Source organism: Rhinopithecus bieti, unplaced genomic scaffold (genome assembly GCF_001698545.2).
Source record: "Rhinopithecus bieti isolate Rb0 unplaced genomic scaffold, ASM169854v2 scaffold_29388, whole genome shotgun sequence".
NCBI classification, from domain to species: Eukaryota; Metazoa; Chordata; class Mammalia; order Primates; family Cercopithecidae; genus Rhinopithecus; species Rhinopithecus bieti.
The window spans coordinates 639,418-662,361 of record NW_016813389.1 but is presented as its reverse complement, the minus strand read 5'-3'; the positions used below and the strand labels follow the sequence as shown (position 1 = coordinate 662,361).

The following is a 22,944-nucleotide window of genomic DNA, read 5'->3' as shown; positions in this document are numbered from 1 at the left end:
TTTTTTTTTTTTTTTTTTTTTTTTTTTTTTTTTTTTGAGACGGAGTCACCCTCTGTCGCCCGGGCTGGAGTGCGGTGGCCGGATCTCAGCTCACTGTAAGCTCTGCCTCCCGGGTTTACGCCATTCTCTTGCCTTAGCCTCCCCAGTAGCTGGGACTACAGGCGCCCGCCACCTCGCCCGGCTAGTTTTTTGTATATTAGTAGAGATGGGGTTTCACCATGTTAGCCAGGATGGTCTCGATCTCCTGACCTCGTGATCCGCCCGCCTCGGCCTCCCAAAGTGCTGGGATTACAGGCTTGAGCCACTGCGCCCGTGGATTTGGTATTTTGCATCTCTCCCCACCCCTGTGTAAGCACCTGGGGCACAAGAATCTTGCACATTTTCTTTTCTGCTGTATCTTCATTACCCAGACAATGCCTGGCAAGTAGATGCTCACTAAGTAATTTTTTTTTTTTTTTTTTTTTGAGACAGAGTCTCGCTCTGTCTCCCAGGCTGTAGTGCAGTGGCGCGATCTCGGCTCACTGCAAGTTCTGCCTCCTGGGTTCACGCCATTCTCCTGCCTCAGCCTTCCCGAGTAGCTGGGACTACAGGCACCCGCCACCACACCCAGCTAATTTTTTTGTATTTTTGGTAGAGACAGGGTTTCACCATATTAGTCAGGGTGGTCTCGATCTCCTGACCTGGTGATCCACCCACCTCGGGCTCCCAAAGTGCTGGGATTACAGACGTGAGCCACCGTGCCTGGCCTCAATAATTTTATTTTATTTTTTTTTTGAGACCGAGTCTCCCTCCATACCCCAGGCTGGAGTGCAGTGGCGTGATCTTGGCTCACTGCAACCTCTGCCTCCCAGGTTCAAGTGATTCTCCTGCCTCAGCCTCCTGAGTAGCTAGGATTACAGGCATGCGCCACCACACCTGTCTAATTTTTTTTTTCTTTTTTGAGATGGAGTCTCCCTCTGTTGCCCAGGCTGGAGTGCAATGGTGCGATCTCGGCTCACTGCAAGCTCCGCCTCCTGGGTTCACACCATTCTCCTGCCTCTGCTTCCTGAGTAGCTGGGACTACAGGTGCTCACCACCACGCCCTGCTAATTTTTTGTATTTTTAGTGCAGATCGGGTTTCACCATGTTAGCCAGGATGGTCTTGATCTCCAGATCTTGTGATCTACCCGCCCGCCCACCTCGGCCTCCCAAAGTGCTGGGATTATATAGGCCTGAGCCACTGCGCCAGCGTTTTGTGTGTGTGTGTGTGTGTGTGTGTGTGTGTGTGTATGTGTATAAATGAACATCTGCTTTGTGCCAAATACCGTGCAAAGTGCTGGGGATTCAAAGATCAGAGTCTTATGCTGGGGGACTTAGGGTTCACTAGGACACAGACAAGCAGAGAGAATTGAGTGGCCTGTGGAGGTGAGGGTGGGTACCAGTGCTGAGGCCTCTCTGTTCAGAAGAGAACTGTCCTGGTGAGTCCGGCCCCCTTCCTTCCTCCGATCTTGCCTCCTGGCCCAGCTCGAATCCTGCCTGAGATGGGAAGGAGGGAGTGTGGCAGTCCAGGGCCTTGTCATTGTCCCTTGGCCACCTGGGGAAAGCCCCTCAAGCAGCAACATTGCTTCCGCCCAGAGAGCCTTCGTTTGGTGACGATCGGGTATTTCTGTAAGATAAGGAGGCTTCTCCTTCCCTGTTCTGATGTTTGTACCTGTGCCAGGTACAGCTAAGCAGGGGACCAGGAATAGTAGGCGTGGTGGCAGGGTGGAGAGCAAGGCCTTTGGGGGCGGTGCTCTGCCTCCCACCCAGCAGCTCATAGTGGATGCCGGAGCTGCCGTTGCTCGCCCAGGTTTGGGAGGGCTGCCTGCTGAGGGAGGCAGCTGGGGTGGTGCGAAGCTGGGGTGTTCATGGGCATCAGACCATGTGTCTGCCAGGGTGCTGGTGTGAGCCGACGTGGTTCTGCCTGCCCTCCGCGTCTTCAGAAATGGAGCCCTCTGGCTCCTCCGAATTGTTGTACCAAAAGTCTGGGGCAGGGTCTCACTGGCCTGTGTGGGTCCCTTGGCCAGCCCTGAATTGGTCCCTGGGGCTGGGGTGCGGACACAGTGCTCTGGTTGGCTGGCATTGATTGACTGTGGGACATAGGAGAGTCGAGGGGCCATCTCCAACCCAGACCTCACTGAGAGAGGCCCCTAGCCGGGGACCCATTGCACCTGGGAGGAGGTCAAGCAGGAGGGGCAGTCAGGGGCTGGGCGGGGGCTGGGCGGGGGCAGCTGGGTGGTGATGCTTGTTTTCACCCTCCCCCCAGAAAAGCTGCCAGACGGTCAGCATTGCCACTGCCAACGCGTCCGCCCAGGCCCGGAATCATGTGGACGCCCAGGTGCAGACGGAGGCCCCTGTGCCCGTCAGCGTGCAGCCCCTGTCCCAGTACGACGTGCCTCGGCTCGCAGCCTTTCTTCGGAGAGTGGAGGCCATGGTCATCCGAGAGCTGAACAAGAACTGGCAGAGCCACGCGTTTGATGGCTTCGAGGTGAACTGGACCGAGCAGCAGCAGATGGTAGGGGATGGGCTGGTGCAGCCTCGGGTGGAGCCCCTGCCCCACTTCTGTCTCCCCTTGTTTTCCTTCCCACAAATAACAGCCGTGCCAGTCATCGTCACAGTCAGCAGTCACCAGGCTCTAACGTCCTGCCTGGTACTAGGCTAGGTTCCCTAAGAATAAGTCAGTGAGTCTTCACTGCTGACCTTGAGGTAGGTGTTGTTCTGTCCACTTTACGGTTAGGGAGATGGACGTCCTATGTGGAAGTAACGTCCAGGGTAAAACTGAGCGGGTGAGCAGTGGAGGCAGAGGCTGGAGCCCGGGTGGCCCGGCTGTTCTGCTTCCCCATGTATGGTGCAGCGAGGGCCTTCTTTGGGCCAGGCCCAATTTAAGAATGTCTCCTGTGGTATCTTATTCACTCCTCAAAACAACTGTATGAGGCCAGGCGTGGTGGCTCATGCCTGTCATCGCAGCACTTGGGAGGCCAAGGTGGGTGGATCACTTGAGGTCCGGAGTTCCAGACCAGCCTGGCCAACATAGTGAAACCCCATCTCTGCTAAAAATACAAAAATTAGCCAGGCGTGGTGGCACACGCCTGTAGTTCCAGCTACTCAGGAGGCTGAGGCAGAAGAATTGCTTTAACCCGGGAGGCGGAGGTTGCAGTGAGCTGAGACTATACCACTGCACTCCTGCCTGGGCAACAGAGCAAGACTCCATCTCAAAAAAAGACAAACAAACAAAAACAACTGTATGAGGTAGTGCTGTTATAATCTTCAGTTTATAGATGAGGCTGAGAGAGGCTAAGTGACTTGTCCAGGGCCACACAGCTCAAGGCTCAGCTCAAGGGCTGAGCCAGAACTTGAACCCCAGTCTCTCTGGTTTCACTACCATGCTCCAGGTCATCTGCCCTCTGGATACAGTCCAGAGTCATGACCCTGTAAACACTGATGGGCAGTTGGGCAGACAGCATTGAGTTTGAGATGAGGGAGCTTGTGTCTTTTTCTTTTTTTTGAGATGGAGTCTTGCTCTGTCACCCAGTGCAAGATCAGTGCAATGGCATGATCTTGGCTCACTGCAACCTCCACCTCCCAGGTCCAAGCAATTCTCCTGTCTCAGCTTCCTGAGTAGCTGGGATTATAGGCACCCGCCACCACACCTGGCTAATTTTGTATTTTTGGTGGAGACAGGATTTCACCATGCTGGGCAGGCTGGTTTCGAACTACTGACCTCAGGTGATCCGCCTGCCTCAGCCTCCCAAAGTACTGTGATGACAGGCGTGAGCCACCGCACCTGGCCAAAAAATTTTTTTAGAGTTAGGGTCTTCCTATGTTGCCCAGGCTGCACTTCAGATGGGCTTGAGATGCTCCTGCCTCAGCCTCCTGAGATGATTTTTTACAAAGTGTAAACATTTCTTGAACCAGAACACAGATCAACAAAGTGAACATGACCAGGCCTGCAAGAGCTTCCTTCCACCTCCTAGCCCACTGTATAGCCTTGTTTGAAAATAATAGGTTCATGCACGTGGTGGCTTGGATTGGTGCCGCGTTCCTTTTCACAGCTGCATAGTGCTCCATCGACAGACCACATTGATTTAGCCACTCATCAGCTGACGGACATTTGGGCTGTTCCCCTTTTTGGTTATTGTGAGTCATGTTCCTGTGTCCGGTGGACGTGAGTTTTCATTTCTCTTGGGTCTAAACCTAGGAGTGGAGTTGCTAGTCCTGGTCTCCTGCCAGCTTGTTCTCCACAGCAGAGGCACCTCTTGCACATGCTCCAGCAGTGCCCGGGGTGTGGCTGTGGAGTGGGGAGTCTTTCCAGTGGATAGTTTCTGTTTTTTTTTTTACAAAATGAGTTTGTTTGTTTTTTTTTTTTTTTGAGATGGAGTCTCACTCTTGCCGGGCTGGAGTGCAGTGGCGCGATCTCAGCTCACTGCAACCTCCACCTCCCAGGTTCAAGCTCTTCTCCTGCCTCAGCTTCCCAAGTAGCTGGGACCACAGGTGCCCGCCACCACGCCTGGCTCATTGTTTTGTATTTTTAGTAGAGATGGGGTTTCACCATGTTGGCCAGGATGGTCTCGAACTCCTGACTTCGTGATCGGCCTGCCTCAGCCTCCCAAAGTGCTGGGATTACAGGTGTTGAGCCATCAGGCCCGGGCTTTTTTTTTTTTTTTTTTTTTTCTGAGACACGGTCTTGCTCTGTTGCTTAGGCTGGAGAGCAGCAGTGCAACCTCTGTCTCCTGGGTTCAAGTGATCCTCCCACCTCAACTTCCTGAGTAGCTGGGATTACAGGCTCTGGCCCCCATGTCCAGCTAATTTTTGTATTTTTGGTAGAGACGGGGTTTCACCATCTTGCCTACGCTGGTCTTGAACTCCTGAGCTCAAGCTATCCTCCTGTCTCAGCCTCCCAGAGTGCTGAAATTACAGGAGCCATTGCGCCCAGCCTTCAGTGGATAGTTTCTTTATGTAGAATCATGAGGTCAACAGATCTGAAACGTCAGAGGATCTGGGAGGCTGTTTGGATTCCTGGCACACACTACTTCCTGGGCAGCTGGTGCCTACCCCTGGCTAGACTGGTTGTCAGCCTCCTCACATGTGGCTGTGGCCAGCTGGGAACTGAAAGCGAGATGCCAGAGCTAGACAAAAAATTGTGTGCAGCTGGGCACTGGCTCACGCCTGTCATCCCAGCACTTTGGGAGACCGAGGCAGGCGGATCACCTGAGGTCAGGAGTTCGAGACTAACCTGGGCAACATGGTGAAACCCCATCTTTGCTAAAAATACAAAAATTAGGCTGGGTGCAGTGGTTCACTCCTGTAATCCCAGCACTTTGGGAGGCTGAGGTGGGTGGATCACGAGGTCAGGAGATGGAGACCATCCTGGCTAACACAGTGAAGCCCCGTCTCTACTAAAAATACAAAAAATGAGCCAGGCGAGGTGGCGGGCGCCTGTAGTCCCAGCTACTCCAGAGGCTGAGGCAGGAGAGTGGCAGGAACCCAGGAGACGGAGGTTGCAGTGAGCAGAGACCGCACCACTACACTCCAGCCTGGGCGACAGAGCAAGACTCCGTCTCTTAAAAAATACATATATATATACACACACACACATACACACACACACACACACACACACAGATTAGCCGGGTGTGGTGATGCGTCCCTGTAGTCCCAACTACTTGGGAGGCTGAGGCATGAGGATCACTTGAACCTGGGAGGTGGAGGTTGCAGTGAGCGGAGATTGCACCATTGTGCTCCAGCCTGGACCACAGAGTGAGTCTCTGTCTCAAAAAAGAAAACCAACCGACTAACCACCACCACCACCACAAAATCATGTGCATGTAGCACAATGTGACGTTGGATGGTTTGCTTGACCCCTTGTCGAGTGTCCCACTCGGCCATGTTGGGCATTTTTATGCTGCTGGCAGCCATCCCTACCTTCCTGCTACAGCCCCTGAGGCTTGGAAACCAGTGCGCCTGTGAGGGCAGCTGCCGCTCTGGGCAGGAGCCTGGTCGGCCTTGCTTCTCAGGCCATGCCTTCTGGGCTGTTGGAAGCATCCTGCTGGGACAGATGTGGGGATGAACGCTCCACATTTTCCTCTAGGCCTGGCCAATGGACTTGAGGGCCTCTAGGGCCAATGTGGCCTGGCCTAGGTGGGGTTTTTGGTTAGGCACTCACGAGGCCCTCTGCTGGTGGCTTTGGGACTCAGGGTTGGGGATGTCTCTGCAGGTGTCTTGTCTGTATACCCTGGGCTACCCCCCAGCCCAAGCGCAGGGTCTGCATGTGACCGGCATCTCCTGGAACTCCACTGGCTCTGTGGTGGCCTGTGCCTACGGCAGGTGAGTGGCAGTGGGGCGGGTGAGGGCAGCGTGCCACTCCAGGACCCTCGCTGGGCCTTGTCTCTGTAGCTGCACAGGGAAGAGTTGGTTCTAAGAGCTTGGCCGTCCTGGGAGTCTCTTCTTAAGGCTTCCTGGGCAGGGTTGACAAGTGGCAGGAGAACAGCAGGCAGTGGGGCTGAGTGCCAGGACCGCCCTCCCCCCTGCCCGGCGGCCCTGGGCCTGCCTGCCTCGCTGCTTCCCCATCCTGCATGGCATGGACCATCCTTGGTGCCTGGGGACCGTTTTCCAGAGCATGTCATGCCCTTGGGGTGCTAGAGTGGAGCGTGGGCCACTTCAGTATCCAGAGTAGTGTCTAGTGGTGACAAGGACACAGCGAATGTGTCGGGGGCTAGTGGGGAGAGAGGTGGGGTGGGTGATAGGAGCCCCACCCAGGGGCACAGCCGGCTCAGGCGTGTCCGTGTGCAGGCTGGACCATGGGGACTGGAGCACACTTAAGTCCTTCGTGTGTGCCTGGAACGTGGACCGGCGAGGCCTGAGTCCCCGGCAGCCATCGGCCGTGGTGGAGGTCCCCAGCGCTGTCCTGTGTCTGGCTTTCCACCCCACGCAGCCCTCCCATGTTGCAGGTGAGCTACCTGCTGCCTCTGCCTCCTCTCCTCTCGGGACTCAGTTTCCCACCCTGCAGAGGCACACAAGGGAGCTTTTCATGGGCCCTTTGACCCGGAGACAGAAAGGCCCTGACCCCCCTCAGCCTGGAGCCCAGGTGAAGGTCTGTGGTGAGGCCTGAGGGGGTGGAACTCGGAGGAGGAGTCTGGAAGGAGTCCACGGTCGGGGCCAGGGGGCTGTGGAGAGGCCAGAAGAGGCAGGTGCCCTTGGGAAGCCATCAGTGGTAAGGGGCAGGCAATGCTGGAGGGAGCTGCCAGGTGCAGGGCAGGGGTGTCTGGCAAAGCTCCCTGGGGTACAGCAGGGGAGCTGGGGGCTAGGACTCTGCCTCTGCGGGGATGACTTCCAGCCAAGTGGCTCTGCTCCCTGGCCCTGTGGGTGGGCCAGGGCGGGTGCTTGGCCAGGAAGCCAGGCTGAGGGTGGGGCTGAGCCTCTGCCCAGGCCCACTGTCCCTGCAGGAGGGCTGTACAGTGGCGAGGTGCTGGTGTGGGACCTGAGCCGTCCTGAGGACCCGCTGCTGTGGCGCACAGGCCTGACGGATGACACCCACACAGACCCTGTGTCTCAGGTCAGGGCAGGGGCTGCTGGGCGGGGTGGCCCCTGAGGCAGAGCTGGGGAGAGGGCACCCACTCTCCTAGGAAGGTCACCCGGGCGTTGGCAATTGGACAGTTGCCTCCTGCATTCTCGGAGCTCCCACAGCATGAGTCACCCCGCTCAGGAGCCACTCCCAGGGCCCTGTGGTCCTTCCCAGCCTCCTCTGCAGGCACCGAGTGAGCAGCACTGGGATTCTGGGACTGGAGAGGGCCCTGGGAACCCTCTGGGCCTGCCCCCTGGTGGGTGAGCCTGGCTCTCGGGCCTCCCTGATAATTCTTTTTTTCCTGGAAGAGAGGGAGGGTAGGGGTGGAGTATAACACCTGGGCCAGGTGTCCCTTGTCTCCATCCTGGCCCTGCACACTGTCATCTCAGGTGGTGTGGCTGCCCGAGCCCGGGCACAGCCACCGCTTCCAGGTGCTGAGTGTAGCCACCGACGGGAAGGTGCTGCTCTGGCGTGGCGTCGGGGCGGGCCAGCTGCAGCTCACGGAGGGCTTCGCCCTGGTCATGCAGCAACTGCCACGGAGCACCAAGCTGAAGAAGGTACGCGGGCACCCGGAAACTGCCTTGGCTGCGCCGGAGAGTGGGCTTCCCGCCTTGGGGGCGGGAAGGTGTGGCCAGTGGGCCCAACTTGCTGTGGTCGTGGCTCCTGTTCTCTGGCTCTGCTGGGACAGTGCCATCTGATGCCCTTGGCTCTGACCCTGCTGCTGCCGCCGTTTCTCCACAGCATCCCCGGGGGGAGACCGAGGTGGGCGCCACGGCAGTGGCCTTCTCCAGCTTTGACCCGAGGCTGTTCATTCTGGGCACGGAAGGTGGCTTCCCGCTCAAGTGTTCCCTGGCAGCTGGAGAGGCAGCCCTCACGCGGATGCCCAGCTCTGTGCCCCTGCGGGCCCCGGCACAGTTGACCTTCTCCCCCCACGGTGGTCCCATCTATGCTGTGAGCTGCTCCCCCTTCCACAGGTAGGCAGGGGAGGCCTGGGCCCGGGGCATAGTGGGGCCAGGGCATCCCTGCCCTGCAGGTGTCTAGCCTGCCAAGCCTCATGATGAACTGCTTCAAGTGCTTGCCTTCTGCAGGTCTTTGGTGGTTGGCCCAGGCATCATCCCTCTAATGAGAGGACCAGCTCCAGGCTCAGGGACCCGGGAGGCTCTTCATGAGCTTGGTAGCCCAGGAGGGATCTGGTGTTGGGGGCCAGCACCACCCAGACCCCAGCACTGATTCCCTTGCCTGGCCTCCTGCATCCTATCTAGGAATCTCTTCCTGAGCGCTGGGACCGACGGGCATGTCCACCTGTACTCCATGCTGCAGGCCCCTCCCCTGATCTCGCTGCAGCTCTCCCTCAAGTATCTGTTTGCTGTGCGCTGGTCCCCAGTGCGGCCCTTGGTTTTTGCAGCTGCCTCTGGTGAAGGTAGGAAGGGGCCGCCAGGCCTGGATCTCTTTAAGGGGTGGGTGATCTGGCCCCTGCTTGTACCTGGGGTTCTGGGTTGGGGAAAGACTGCACGTGGGGGTAAGGACAGCTTCCCTCCAGCAACCCAACTCAAAGCAACCGTGGCTGCACACAACAGGATTGAACCCAGGCGTCAGCCTCCTCCTGCCCTGTGGTTGGTCTCTAGTTTCTCTTACTCCACCTATCTGTCTTTGCAGGTGACGTGCAGCTGTTTGATCTCCAGAAAAGCTCCCAGAAACCTACAGTTTTGATCAAGCAAACCCAGGATGAAAGCCCTGTCTACTGTCTGGAGTTCAACAGCCAGCAGACTCAGCTCTTGGCTGCGGGCGATGCCCAGGGCACAGTAAAGGTGTGGCAGCTGAGCACAGAGTTCACAGAACAAGGGCCCCGGGAAGCTGAGGACCTGGACCGCCTGGCAGCAGAAGTGGCCACCTGAGGGGTCCCGGGAGGCGGGTGCAAGCCTTCGCTGTGCCGAGCCTTATGTTTCTGACAACAAGCTGAATGAAGAAAAGCAAAGTTTTGGGGGAAGTCATCGTTTATTTGTCTTTCACATGAAACAGATTTGGGGGAGGGCGGGAGAACAAGGGGAAGAGCCAGCTGCTTTGATTTTCTGAAGTCGGAATGAGGGCAGCTGCTTCAAGACGTGGATCTGGGTCCCCACAGTGACATAGTGATTGTGACTGGACCGGAAGCGGGTTAGTGAAGCACCATTTTCTACTAAGTCTTATTCCAAGCTAAGCAGGCTTAAGGTTACAGTGGAAAGTGAGAGCACAGAGGAGCAGACATGCAGCAAGGCGACGCCGGGCAGGCAGCGAGGGGCGGGTGACCCAGGGAGCGGCTCAGTTCACAAAGAGCGAGCGGGTGAACTCCACGTAGTCGAACGCAGTGGGGAGCTCCCGGCCCTTGCTGTCCACGTAGGGCTTCATGTGGGAGACGCAGTAGTCGGCTTGTTCCCGGGTCAGGTTCTGTGGGGTAAGAGACCGCACCTGGTGTCTGAGCCAGCTGCACCCACTTCAAACCTGACCTCCCAGGTCTCAGAGCTGCTGCTACGAGCAGATCCAGGACTTCAGTCTATACTGAGTTTGCTTTGTAAATGGGGAGAAAACTCCTGTACCCAGCGCACGGCCTGTTGCCCCAGACTCGGCTCTGCCACAAATGTGGCTTTAGTTTTCCAAAGGACACCTCTTCACCCACCTCCTGAGGCCCATACCTGGTAGAGTTCCTCCTTGGTCACATAAGGCTTTCCCTCTGAGCTGAGGGCCCGGAAGGCGCTCTCGATCTCCTCGCTGGACTTGACGTTCTCGGTTTCACGGCTGATCATGAAAGCCATGTATTCTTGCAGGGAGACGTGGCCATCTCTAGGAGGGGAGGAGCAAGAGCCTGAGCAGGGAGGGCAGGTGGGTGCTCAGGGTGGAGGCTCACAGCACCCGGCCTAAGGCTTACCTGTTGGGATCCACCGTGTCCAGGATTGCCTCGAACTCAGGGTCAGGTTCCCCTTCCTCCACCATGGGCAGGTCATAGCCCAGGGAGCGCAGGCAAGATTTGAACTCCTGATGGTTCAGCCTGCCAGACTTGTCCTTGTCAAAGTGTCTGCAGCACAAAGCCGAGGGCAGCTCAGCACGCAGCCCTGCTGCCGAACACCCCCCCACCCAGCCAGGGCGAGTAGGGCTGAACTCACTTAAACATCATGCTGAATTCTTTGAGGGCCTCCTCAGTCACACCTGTTGTATTCCTGGAAGAAACACAGAAATTAGGGAGCAGACCCTCCACATGGCAGGTGACCGTGTCTTTTCCTCCCTGGGCTCCGGGCTGAGCCTGGCCCACAGCCCTCCCGGGTACCTGGCCTGGATCTGCTGCTCCAGGTTGTGCTGCATGCGCATGCCCAGCTGGTCCAGCTGGTCCCACTGCTGGGCCAGGCCCACGGTGCTGTGCTCCGTGTACTTGTTGTCCAGGATGAGGGCCTCCTCCATGGCGGCCCCCAGGTCCTCAATCTTTTTGAGCTGACTTCTCATGGCTCGGATTTCCTGGTGCTTGCGCTGCAGGAGAGGGGAGCACAGATGCTCAGACAGGGGCCCTCAGCTCAGTCACCAGCCCAGGAGCCACTTACTGCCCTCTGGTTCCGGCTCCAGGCCTGGCCTGAGACCTCTTAAAACAAGAACATTTTAGAATAGGAATAGTGGGATGGGGTGAAGCTGAAGAAATCCCAACCACCTCAGCAGGAGGAGAGACTTTCAATGTGAAGGTGGGCAGTGCACACTGAGGGTAAGTGCGGTGAGGACTCCAGGAAGCAATGGCCAAAGATTTTTTAATTTTGTTTTGAGATGGAGTCTCACTCTTGTCACCTAGGCTAGAGTGCAGTGGCACAATCTCAGCTCACTGCAACCTCCCAGGTCCAAGTGATTCTCCTGCCTCAGTCTCCTGAGTAGCTGGAATTACAGGCGCCCACCACCACACCCACCTAATTTTTGTATTTTTAGTAGAAGTGAAGTTTCACTACATTGACCAGGCTGGTCTTGAACTCCTAGGCTCAAGGGATCCGCCTGTCTTGGCCTCCCAAAGTTCTGGGATTACAGGCATGAGCCACTGCACCCAGCCTTATTTTTCAGACAAGGTCTTGCTACATTGCCCGTGCTGGACTTTGGGCAGGTGTGGGCCACCGTGCCCAAAGACTTAATTTTTTTTCAGATGGAGTTTCGCTCTTGTCACCCAGGTTGGAGTGCAATGGCCTGATCTCAGGTCACTGCAACCTCTGCATCCCAGAATCAAGTGATTCTCTTACCTTAGCCTCCCCAGTAGCTGGGATTACAGGTGCCTGCCACCACACCCAGCTAATATTTTGTATTTTCAGTAGAGATGGGGTTTCACCATGTTGCCCAAGCTGGTCTCGAACTCCTGACTTCAAGCAATCCACCCGCCTCAGCTTCCCAAAGTGCTGGGATTACAGGGGTGAGTCACCACACCCAGCCCCAGACTTTCTTTAAAGTGAAGAGCCCTCGGTAGGGAGCGGTAGCTCACGCCTATAATCCCAGCACTTTGGGAGGCCGAGGCGGACAGATCACTGGAGATCAGGAGTTGGATGGCAACTCCATCCTGGCCAATATGGCAAAACACTGTCTCTACTAAAAACATAAAAATTAGGCCAGGTGTGGCTCACGCTTATAATTCCAGCACTTTGGGAAGCTGAGGCGGATAGATCACCTGAGGTCAGGAGTTCCAGACCAGTCTGCCTGGCCAACATGATGAAACCCTGTCTCTACAAAAAATACAAAAACGACCCAGGTGTGGTGGTGGGCGCCTGTAATCCCAGCTACTTGGGAGGTTGAGGCAGGAGCATCACTTGAACCCAGGAGGTGGAGGTTGCAATTAGCCAAGACCATGCCCACTGCGCTCCAGCCTGGGCAACAAGAGTGAAACTCCATCTCAAAAGATAATTAAAAAGAAAAATTCGCTGGGCGTGGTGGCACATCTGTAGTCCAGCTGTTTGGGAGAGGCTGAGGCAGGAGAATCGCTTGAACCCAGGAGGTGGAGGTTGCAGTGAGTCAAGATCACACCACTGCACTCCAGCCTGGGCGGCAGAATGAGACTCCATGAAGAAAAAGAAAAAAGGAAAGAGAGAGAGTGAAGAGCCCTAGACTGCTTTAGGCCAAGGGAAAAGAGAACAGTAACACATCTGGTTCCTGACTTTAAACCAGGAAGGGAAGGGGTAGCCTGGGGGGTGGCTGGGTGAGGGGTCTCTGCTGGGCCATAGCCCCATGGGCACTTACTTTGGTAGCTTCAAGCTGGGATTCGAGGGTCCCCGACTCTTCCACCATGCAGGACCTAGACACAGAAGGGCAGTAAGGAAAAGGGCCTGCTCCCAGCTGGCCGAGAGCTCAGAATGAACCTTCTCTGAGAGAGAGCAGTGCCTGGCAACCTCACATTCCTTTTAAGGGAACTCAACCTAACTGCAATTGGCCATCTTTACCTAATGGGCCCCAGGAATCCAGGGAGGGCAGGGAGCATTTCTCCCGCTTTAGAGATGGGAAGCTGTTACGTTGGCGTGGGCTAGGGCTGGCCCACTCGTCTTGCTCCCAGGGCCAGGATGACTCAGGAATGGAGTTTAAATTTCCCCATGGGTGCAGGGCAGCTGCAAGCCTGTCTGAGCATCCTCTCTGCAGCCATGGAGGGGATGGGACACCCTGACACCTGACAGATGGGAGACCTCAGGGCAGAGGGGAGGCTGAGAACCTGACAGCCTCCCCATAGAAACCCTGGAGTGTCCTGGCAAGGTTCCTGAGAAGGGAGCCCCATTCTAGGGGGAATGAGAGCACGACCCTGCAGACAAAGGACACAAGTGGAGTGCTGGGAGATCACGACCAACTGTGCCAAAAGGAGGGATGGCTGTGACTAAGCCCCAGATCCCGGTTCCATCCTCTAGACACAGCCAGGGAGGCAGCCTCCTCTCTAGGATCAAGTTCTGAGAGCAGATGGGCTTTGGGGAACCTCCTTCCCAAGAGAACACAGTGCCAGGTCACAGAGGCTACCAGTAAACAAAGATGACAAACAAGTTAGGGACATGCAGGGACAGATTCACACGGGGTGTATGGCCTTGGTGGGGTTTTAGCCCAAGCTCCCCTGTACCCACATTCGCCCCAGCCTACCCTTTTAAAACCCAGCGAGCCAGGGTTAGCTCTGCAATCTCCCCAAATTCAAAGTGCTCTAGCAAGGCAAGGCACCAGGCTTCCTCCTACCCCAGCAGGTCAGACTCACAGTCACGCCATGTCCCCCCGGGGAAAATGCCCCCCAGGACCTGGGGGCAGGAGGCTGGGTGCCGGTGCAGTGGGAGGACAGACCCCTCCTTCCCAAGCGGCCGAGGGCGGCAGGTTAGTCAGGGTGGAGCCGCCTGGGGATGTCAAGAGTGCATCAGTAAAGCCACAGTGAGGTAAGAAGAGAAATAAGGAGAAAAACCTTCCAGACAGATCATCCCCAACTTCATACTGATAGACACGAATGACCCGACGATATGCTATGCTAGTCAAAGAAAAGAAACCAAATGAATACACCAAAGGGAGGGGAGGCAAGAGCACACTGCAACAGACACACACAAGGCCCAAGCTGGCAGGGTGCAGGCAAGGGCAACCTGGTGCCCGGCGGGTACCTGGAGGCAGCAGGCCCAATGGCTCACCCCAGGCAGCTCACACTAGGAATGGGCAAGAAGGGCAGGGCTTGGGAGAAGCCATAAGGTGAGGGAAGCGTGGCACCTCATGACCTCATGGAGACAAGAACAAGACCAGCAGACACAGCCATGGGGCAGGGAGGGGAGTCAGGTGGCCAGGGTGTCCTACGGGCACAGGCCGGAAACTGCGATCCCTACGTCCCCAGCTGCTCTGCCATCAGAATGTGTGGCCCGGCTGGAGGGGTCTATTTTTCCCCTGGCTGCCTATACAGGCTTGACAGGCCTGTGTGCTGAGCCTCAGAAGTGCAGGCTAAGCCACTCCAGTCCCACCAGCCCTGGCTTTCACAGCGGGCTTGGCAGATCACAAAGGTGACCCGCCCAGGGAGAGGCCCCAGGCCGAGCAGAGAAGCCCCCGCCGGGACTGGGTGGGACAGCTCTGCTCCTCCCTGGGGCTCCTCCCACGTCCTGTCTATCACATCATAATGGGGGCATTTTTGCCTTCTATTAGGGCGGACAGTTCTTACCCTCCCTGACCCCAGGAAAGTAAAGTGGCAGCCTCAGCTACTCGGGAGGTGTCAGTGCCCAGCCCTTCTCAGCTGTGAACTTACTGTGCCCTGCCTGAGCCCCCAACATTGCCATCTGCTTCATGCCCACTGACCACTGTTGGACACGCTATGGAAACAGTGGTGAGAGCCCAACAGCGCCCGGTGGCTGGACAGGCGCGGGGGTTCTCAGGGCCCCGGACCCCAGCTCTGGCCTTCGTGCTTCATCACCTTCCCTGCCCAAAGTGAGCCCTGGGAATTGCTCAGTGAGGCAAGGGTAGCTCCCCCTGGCTGGAAGGCTCTATCGGGACCCGGGACCATGGGCTATGGGGCGAGAAACACGCTCCTCGTCAGGTGACAGGCAAGGTGGGAGGGGAAGTGCAGCCTGCCCTGGGCAGGAAGGCCCATCCCGGGATCCTCCACAAGCCAGGCTACAGGACAAGGGCAGAGGGGCAAGCGCACGAGACCCCACACGACAAGCCCGGAGAAGGAAGAAAACAATATTAACCCATCGAGAAGGTATGTCCTGTGGAGAGCAGATCCAAGCAGCCAGGAGACAAGGTGGTATCCGGACAACAGCAGCAATCGGGAGGTGGGGGACAGAGAGAAGACAAAAGAAAGGAAGGAAAACAAAAGCAAGAACATCAGTACTCAATGCATAGACCCTGCATCGTCTGTCGCCAAGTCACTGCTGGGGCTGACCACACACCCTGCGTGGCCCCACTCAGTCCAGGAGCTCCAGCAACTTGGTCTCTGGGACATGAAGCACTGGGAGGCTGCTCTACCTATGCTCCCACTCCCGGCTCCAAACATGACCAGGCATTGCCAGCCCAGCTTTATTCCCAGGCTGCCTCTGGTTTTACACAAAGCACCCCCACCTCCTTGGGGCTGGAGGCTCCCCAGGGCTTAAGCACAGCAGGGACATGCTGCTGCCCCTGGCCCCAGAGGGCTGGCACCTGGTCTCTTGGATCCACTGGTGGAAGGCATTGGCGTGCTGGGCAAACTCCTGGCGCAGCTTGTCGTTCTCCTCCTGCCGCCGCTGTTCCTTCTGCAGCTCCAGCTCCCTCTCCTGAGGGCCAAAGAGGGGCAGAAGCTATGTACTGCTGTGGCAGTGACACCAGCCCCTCCTTCACAGATGGGCTCAGGATGGAGGTGGCCTCCCTGCAAGGAACCTCCCCAAAGATGAGAGGGGAAGGAGGCTGGGAGACATGAGGCCGGCTCAGAGCACTTGGTAGTTCTTTCTCTGTTCCCACCCCCCAGGTGCTTCAGGAAGAGGTGGACCTGGCAGGGAAGCGACTGGTCGGTCAAGCAGGGAATTGCTGGACTGTCAGAAATGGAAACTTCTGGCCGGGCGCAGTGGCTCAAGCCTGTAATCCCAGCACTTTGGGAGGCCAAGATGGGCGGATCACGAGGTCAGGAGATCGAGACCATCCTGGCTAACACGGTGAAACCCTGTCTCTACTAAAAAATAAAAAAATACTAGCCAGGCGAGGTGGCGGGCACCTGTAGTCCCAGCTACTCGGGAGGCTGAGGCAGGAGAATGGCATAAACCCGGGAGGCGGCACTTGCAGTGAGTCAAGATCCGGCCACTGTACTCCAGCCTTTGAGACTCCCGTCTCAAAAAAAAAGAAATGGAAACTGGAAACTTCTGGCTGGGTACAGTGGCTCATACCTGTAATCCCAGCACTTTGGGAGGCCCCGGCAGGACTGCTTGAGGCCAGAAGTTCAAGACCAGCCTGGGCAACATAGCAACACCCTGTCTACAAAAATTAAAATAATTAGCCAGGCGTGGTGGCATGTGCTTGTAGTCCCAGTTATTTAAGAGGCTCAGGAAAGAGGACCACCTGAGCCTGGGAGGTTGAGGCTACAGGGAGCCATGTTGGCATCACTGCACTGCAGTCTAGGTGACAGAGACCCTGTCTCAAGAAAACAAAAAGAAATGGAAACTTCTGATGAAACCATGCTCCTTCCTCCTGCCCTGTCCTGTCGTTACTCAGTAAGTGTGGGCTCTGAGCAGGGCCCAGCAAGGGCTCTAGGAGGCCGGGCAGCTCCTGAGGGCAGCGGGAGGTGTACCTTGATGATTTTCTGTAGGTTCCTCCAGGTCTCCTCCAGGGCCTCCATGGTGAACCAGGTGTAGGGGTTGGAGGCTACACGGAAGCTCTTGATCTGGCGGTCCAGCTCGGCCAACTGATTGAAGTCGGCCTGGGCAGAGCTGAGGGAGGAGCGGAAGGCGTCGTGGGCCTCACGCAAAGCTTTGATTTCTTCCAAGGAGTTGCAGCGCACAGGGTCTGTTAAGTCCTCCTCTGCATTTTCAAACCAGCTGTTGAAGGCAGAAGCCTTTTTGGCAAAGGTCAGGAAGAGGTCCTCCACCTGGAAGCAGAAGTGACCGAGTTAGCGGAGTCGGCAGGGCTGGACATGCCGACCCAGTGAAGGAGGTGGGGTGCGGGGTAGCTCCTGGGAATCAGAGGTGCACACAGCCTGTTGGGAGCTTAGCTCCCCTCTGCTCCTGTCTCCTGCTCCCCCTTCTTCAAGTCTTCACCAGCCTTTTTTCCCTTCCTACCCTTTGCCCTTGTCTTCAGTCTGTCCTGCGTGCTTCCGAATGGTGATCTCACATGGCCCTCTCATTTACCTTGGTTTTAATTGACGCCACACCCATGTTCGAAAGCTCTGCACTGAGCTCACAGCTTCCTCACGGGGGAGTGGCAGAGTTGGGCAGACAGAAGGTGGGCTTCCTTCCCTGAGCTGTGGGCCAGCTAAGCTTCACATGGCCCCATCCTCACCTTGCGGAAGTGACTCTGAGCCTCCAGAAGCTTCTTCTTGCGGGTGGCTGAGTTGGCCAGAAGCTGGCTCCACCTTTTCATGAGGGAGGCGTGCCGGGCCTCGATGGCCTTGGACTGAACATGCTTGGCGGCGAGAAGTTGATCTTTGAGGGCAGTGATGTTGGCAATGCCTTCCTGCTGGAAGGCCTGCAGGCCAGCATCAAAAGTTTCCTGAATAAAGAGTGACAAGCCAATTTGTGGTGACTCCACAGGACTGGAACTAGCTCTTCCTAAGTGCCTCGACTCAGATGGCGCCAGCATGTCCCCCAGATGCCCAAGCCAAACTGTCTGCCTGGACACTGCTGATACTTCGTCACACACGCCCCCTGTCCTGCTCTCGTTCAGCCCGCAGATCACTGCGGCAGCCTCCTCCCACCTCCCTGACCCCAGCCTTCAGCTCTTCTGCCCCAGGGATCCCTGCCAGCTCTGCCTAGAACACTCGCCCTGCCTTTCTCGGTGACCATTTTCATTCACCCCTCATGATTTCGCTTAGGAGGGCTTGCCCGTTCAACCCTCGCCTGCTGAGAACTGAGTGCCCCTGCAGTGCCCATCCCGTCAGCACCCAGCAGGCTGCTGCAGAGATGCCTGGTTCTGTGTTTGCTTCCCCAGTTAGTCTGGAAGCTCTCTGAGGACCAGGGCAGGATCTTTATCCTGCTGATCCCCAGGGACTAACAGAAGATAGTTAAATGCATCAGTGAAAGACGTCACCAGTCATCTCGCAGGAGATGCTATTTGCATAAATTTCAACCAATGAAGGGGCAGGGCAGACCTGTTTGGTGAGGAGCGTCTGCACAGAAGACAGGTCTCGGCCATAGTCATCTGTCTTCAAGCTGTTCTCCTTTTCACCTAGAAAACCAAGTGTGGAAAATATACCGCCCTCCTCAGTGGAGTGAGATGGATTACAAAAGAAAAAAACCAAAACCCAGACAAACTATTTTTTGTGTACACATAAATTCCAATATTCCTAACCGCAGCCTCAGAACCCACATTAGCGGGCCCCTGCCTGCACCCAGGCCTGGCCTCCATCTGTGCCATGAGGAGCTCCTTGCAACCTGTCCTCTAGTTCACTTGCTATTACTACAACCCAGGACTACCCAGGACACGGGACCCCGATATCAGGACCCAGTTTCCCCTCACCCAGGAGCTGGGTGGTGCCCGACCAGGGCAGCTAGTGGTGCCTTTGCTGTGCCCACTTTGTTCATGTCATGACATCATATTATGCCATCTCTGCTTGCAGCAGCATTTACAGGCTTTTATTAACCCTGGTGCCAGCCCAGCTCCGGCCTCAGGACACTGTCTCCTCCTAGCTGGCAGTCAGTGGTCTACCCTGGTAGTAGGTTCTCTGCCATGCCCACAATTGATCAATTTCTTCTCTGAAGAAGAAAACCAATGACGTGGAAGGAAACAAAGAGCAGCTCTGGGAAGGCTCTTCTGGGCCTTTCCGACAGTGCTCACCGATCCAGGACTCCACCACATCCGCCTTCCAGTTGAACTGAAGGAAGGCTGAGTTCTCATCCAGCTTCGCCTTCCTCTGGGCTGCAGCTTTCTCCAGGTCTGACACTTTCCCATTCAGGCCCTTCATCTTTGAAGATATGTTCTCCTCATGGTGATTGTTCTAGGCCATGGAGAGAGGCACACACTGGTCAGCCTCACCTGCTGTGGTTACCTGACTATGCCCTCCCTGGAAAGGCTCTAAACTTCTATAAAATGGGCCACTTGCTCCCTTGTCCACTGCTGGGTAAACAATGATAGGTGAGGCTTTTGTAAGAGCTACACGGTCAAAGGCTTCAGATGAATACACTGTACTGGCAATTCTACTTTTAGGAATTCTTTTTTTGTTTCTTGACACGGAGTTTCACTCTGTCGCCCAGGCTGGAGTGCAGTGACATGATCTCGGCTCACTGCAACCTCCGCCTCCCGGGTTCAAGAGATTGTCCTGCCTCAGCCTCCCGAGTAGCTGGGACTACAGAACACCACCATGCCCAGCTAATTTTTATTTTTAGTAGAGATGGGGTTTCACGTTGGCCAGGCCGGTCTCGAACTCCTGACCTCAGGTGATCTGCCCACCTCGGCCTCCCAAAGGGCTGGGATTACAGGTGTGAGCCACAGTGCCCAGCCAGTCCTAGGAACTAATTCTAAAGAAATATGGGCCAGGCACAGTGGCTAACACCTGTAATCCTAGCACTCTGGGAGACTGAGGTACGCAGATCACTTGAGGCCAGGAGTTCAAGACCAGCCTGGCCAATATGGTGAAACCCTGTCTCTTCTAAAAAATACAAAAAAAAAAAAGAAAAAAAGAAAAAAAGAAAAAAAAGGCAGGTATGGTGGCACGCATCTGTAATTCCAGCAACCCAGGAGGCTGAGGGATAAGAACTGCATGAACCTGGGAGGCGGAGACTGCAGTGAGCCGAGACTATGCCCCTGTACCCAGCCTGGGCAACAAAGCAAGACTGTTTCAAACAAAAAAAAAGGAATGGGCTGAAATTTGAAGTTACGATGATATATTCACTAGTATTATTTTTGATAGAAAAAAATTGAATATTATCACTTAAAATACTACACATATAGGGCTGGGCGCAGTGGCTCACTCCTGTGATCTCAGCACGAGGCGAGAGAATCGCTTGAGCCCAGGAGTTGGAGACCAGCCTGGGCAACACAGTGAGACCCAATCTAAAAAAAAAAAAAAAAAAAAGAAAGAAAGAAAAGAAAAGAAAAGAAGCCAGGTGTGGTGGCACCCACCTGTGGTCCCAGCTAACTAGGGAGGCTCAGGTGGGAGAACTGCTGAAACCTGGGAGGCAGAGGCTGCAGTGAGCCATGATCACGTCATTACACTCCAGCCTGGGTGACAAGAGCTCTCGAGACTCCATCTCAGAAAATAAAAATAAAAAAATTGGTTGGGTGCGGTAGCTCACACCTGTAATCTCAGCACTTTGAGAGGCCGAGGCAGGCGGATTATGAGATCAGGAATTCGAGACCAGCCTAACCAACATGGTGAAACTCTGTCCCTAATAAAAATACAAAAATTAGCCGGGAGTGGTGGCACGTGCCTGTAACCCCAGCTACTCAGGAGGCTGAGGCAGGAGTCACTTGAACCCAGGAGGTGGCGGTGGCAGTGAGGCGAGATTGCACCAGTGCACTCCAGCCTGGGCGACAGAGTGAGACTCTGTCTAAAAAAAAAATAAATTAATTAAAATAAAAATACTACAAGTCACACTGAATTTAAAGAGAAATTCTTTAACACCTGTGAAAAGAGGAAAAAGAAAAAGAAAAAAGAATTGAAAGAGAAATTCAAGGAGGAAACAGGCTGTTGCTGAGGACAAAGCAGCTGGCTTGCTGGCCAGACACGGTGGCTCACACCTGTAATCCCAGCACTTTGGGAGGCCGAGGTGGACAGATCACCTGAGGTCGGGAGTTTGAGACCAGCCTGAGCAACATGGAGAAACTCCGTCTCTACTAAAAATACAAAATTAGCCGGGCGTGGTGGCACATGCCTGTAATCCCAGCTACTAGGGAGGCGGAGGCAGGAGAATCGCTTGAACCTAGGAGGCGGAGGTTGTGGTGAGCCAAGATTGCGCCACTGCACTCTAGCCTGGGCAACAAGAGCAAAACTCCGTCTCAAAAAAAAAGCAGCCGGCTCATTGCTAGAAGGCTGAAGGCCACTCACGCCGGTGATCTCCTAGCTTGAAGAACAGGGAATGTTGTCTGGGTGTGTGTTGGGGGGTTAAGTGTGCAGGAGCCACGTCTACATCTATACATGTATCTGAAATTAGTTTCGTGCTAGTTTATTTGCAGATCAGAGCAAGGAAAAAAAGCTCTCCAGTGAAATGGATTTTAGCTACATTGTTGCTGCCTATGGATCAAACCCTAGTGTCAAGGCCATGACTGCTGAGTGCAACCTCTGTGATGAGAAATCTTTCTCATGATGTGTGACAGAAGACCAAAGCTGTTAAAACCTCTGTCCTTGGCCCGATGTGGTGGCTCATGCCTGTAATCCAAGCACTTTGGGAGGCTGAGGCGGGTGGATCACAAGGTCAGGAGATCGAGACCATCCTGGGTAACACACTGAAACCCCATCTCTACTAAAAACACACAAAAAATTAGCCGGGTGTGGTGGCGGGTGCCTGTAGTCCCAGCTACTTGGGAGGCTGGGGCAGAAGAATGGCGTGAACCCAGGATGCGGAGCTTGCAGTGAGCTGAGATCCTGCCACTGCACTCCAGCCTGGGCTACTCAGCAAGACTCCATCTCAAAAAAACAAAAACAAAACAAAAACACCTCTGTCCTGAGGCACTCCAGGTACGCCACTGCACCTGAGTGACTGCTGGTGAATTCCAGACCCATGGATGCACAGCCTTCAGTCTAGAGCTTCCATGTGGGAGGGATGTGGCTTCACTGTTGCTGGGAAAGCACCAAGTCCCTTTATTTTGTTTTCTCCCAAAAGGGCCGTGAATGAAGTAGATTCATTTCTAAAATGCCCTGTACAGGCTCCAGGTTTTTGATAATTTATGGAGTGATAAGATCCTATTAAACGGGAATCTCTGTGGCTGTTTGATCTAGTTGGTAGCTCTATACCTGTGGAGAGAAAAGGTCTGGCAGGTAAGACACAAAGATCTAATGTGTAGTCTCTGGGTGGGGCTTTATGGGTAATTTTTATTTTATGCTTTGCTTATTTGCATTTTCTACTGTCCCTATAAAGAGATTGTATTGCTTGAGAAATAAACTAAGAGCAGCATTTGGGAGTGCCAGTGTCTCTGTTGCTTAATGCAGAAAAAATAAGCACTGCAGAATAACTTTACTGGCTTTAAAAAGGGGGAAATATCCAACTTGTCACGAAACACAGGAATGAAATTGCTACTGGTTTCCACGCAGACCTTGGTTTGAACATCCCAGGAAGTGAACTTTGGGGGACTTCTGTGGTACCAACATGTGGGTATCCCAGTGGGTGACGGAGGTCTTACCGATGGGCTGGACTCACCTTCTTAATGAGGTCTTGTCCATTGGTGCAGACGTCATTCACGCGATCCTTATGGACGGTGAAGTCTGTCTCAAAAGCTTCATGTTTCTTCAGTAAGCCCTGGAGTAGAAGCAGCCAAGGCCCATTATTGAGAGCCTGCTATGTGTTGTGGGTTAGGCCCCGGGGACAGAGAGTGACAAAACCGCTATGGTCCCTGTCCATGCACACATTACAGTCTAGCTGGGGAAGAGGACAATAAAGAGGAACATTAATAAACAGAGAATCATAAAAGGAAGAAAAACAGGAGGCAGTGAGAGTAACCAGCGGTGTTGGGACAGGCCTTGGCAGGGACAGTCTTTGGACCTTTAGGAAGGGTCAAACCCTTTGTCATCCATCAACAGTGTCTTACGGTCTCTCCCCCAAGAGGACCACAAGAAT

General features: G+C 55.1%; 2 protein-coding genes across 2 annotated transcripts in view; one reads left to right on the top strand and one right to left on the bottom strand.

Annotated features, from left to right (window-relative positions):
* The first annotated feature begins 2,281 nt into the window (after positions 1-2,281).
* Positions 2,282-9,566, top strand: DYNC2I2 (dynein 2 intermediate chain 2). Its single transcript, XM_017848231.1, has 8 exons — positions 2,282-2,533; positions 6,233-6,342; positions 6,808-6,965; positions 7,461-7,570; positions 7,969-8,136; positions 8,321-8,553; positions 8,842-8,999; positions 9,236-9,566. The coding sequence occupies exons 1-8, from the start codon at positions 2,450-2,452 to the stop codon at positions 9,472-9,474; spliced, it is 1,260 nt and encodes a 419-aa protein (XP_017703720.1). The 5' UTR covers positions 2,282-2,449; the 3' UTR covers positions 9,475-9,566.
* The window catches only part of SPTAN1 (spectrin alpha, non-erythrocytic 1), an 88,881-nt gene continuing 75,492 nt past the window's right edge, over positions 9,556-22,944 (bottom strand). The window contains exons 44-56 of the mRNA XM_017848180.1: positions 22,528-22,626; positions 19,010-19,169; positions 18,324-18,400; positions 17,516-17,725; positions 16,809-17,105; positions 15,692-15,804; positions 15,244-15,261; positions 12,803-12,857; positions 10,878-11,074; positions 10,717-10,770; positions 10,482-10,628; positions 10,249-10,396; positions 9,556-10,003 (exon numbers count right to left, since the gene is read on the bottom strand). Coding sequence (XP_017703669.1) covers positions 9,878-10,003; positions 10,249-10,396; positions 10,482-10,628; positions 10,717-10,770; positions 10,878-11,074; positions 12,803-12,857; positions 15,244-15,261; positions 15,692-15,804; positions 16,809-17,105; positions 17,516-17,725; positions 18,324-18,400; positions 19,010-19,169; positions 22,528-22,626 — 1,701 coding nt within the window. The 3' untranslated portion in view covers positions 9,556-9,877. The remainder of the gene's footprint in view (positions 10,004-10,248; positions 10,397-10,481; positions 10,629-10,716; positions 10,771-10,877; positions 11,075-12,802; positions 12,858-15,243; positions 15,262-15,691; positions 15,805-16,808; positions 17,106-17,515; positions 17,726-18,323; positions 18,401-19,009; positions 19,170-22,527; positions 22,627-22,944) is intronic.